The 695-nt window shown below is 40.9% G+C and overlaps 1 protein-coding gene across 1 annotated transcript in view; it reads right to left on the bottom strand.

The window, feature by feature from the left end:
* The window catches only part of LOC119584982 (kinesin-like protein KIF13A), a gene marked incomplete at its 5' end in the record, with an annotated part of 70,347 nt that overhangs the window by 47,539 nt on the left and 22,113 nt on the right, over window positions 1-695 (bottom strand). The window contains 2 exon segments of the mRNA XM_037933590.1: window positions 28-177; window positions 419-532. Coding sequence (XP_037789518.1) covers window positions 28-177; window positions 419-532 — 264 coding nt within the window.

Below are 695 nucleotides of genomic sequence, written 5' to 3'. Positions count from 1 at the left end.
ACCGCCAGCAATTAAAACACTTCTCACCTTTTCCCCAGACACGCCCGAGGCAACATCTGTCATGGTCTGGGTGAGCACGACAGTGAAAACAGCATGAGAGCGAGAGGATTCGCTGTTCATGTTTGTGGCTGCAACTGTCCTAGCTTTGTTTCCTTCTTCGATCAACTGCTCGATTTCCTAAAAAGACAATTGACATCTACATTTAATCCCTTCTTTAAAAAGTCTAAACAGAGCACTGAAGATAGATGAGCTTATATGCTACAGTAGAAAAGAGATTTTAAACAGTGACATTACATCACTGACATTAACACTACTATGCTATACTACTCCTGATATTAACAATAATAATAAAACTTACAACAAAACTATAAGAAATAACAGACCATAAACTATAATTCCCCCGAACAATGGCCCTTACCTCATACGACGAGACGGCAAGAAGCGAGAGGCCGTCAACATAAGGACCCAGAATATTATGCTCTCGCACTTTCAGCGTCTGTCTTGATCCTTTGGGGTCGAGCAAGTCATGTACCTGAGGATAAACGCGTCAAGTCAGGATTTCAAGTCCGAAAGCGAGAATCACAAGACATGATCGGTGCTGGACAAGAGTTTTCTTCCAGGAAGAAGTATTCATCTTGTTTTTATTTATTCATTTTTTTTTCATTTGCTGAGAGAGCTGTGTGTCTGTTTCTGGA

This window comes from Penaeus monodon, chromosome 19, assembly GCF_015228065.2.
Source record: "Penaeus monodon isolate SGIC_2016 chromosome 19, NSTDA_Pmon_1, whole genome shotgun sequence".
NCBI lineage: Eukaryota > Metazoa > Arthropoda > Malacostraca > Decapoda > Penaeidae > Penaeus > Penaeus monodon.
The sequence above is the reverse complement of the archived record's forward strand: the minus strand, read 5'-3'. Positions and strand labels throughout refer to the sequence as shown.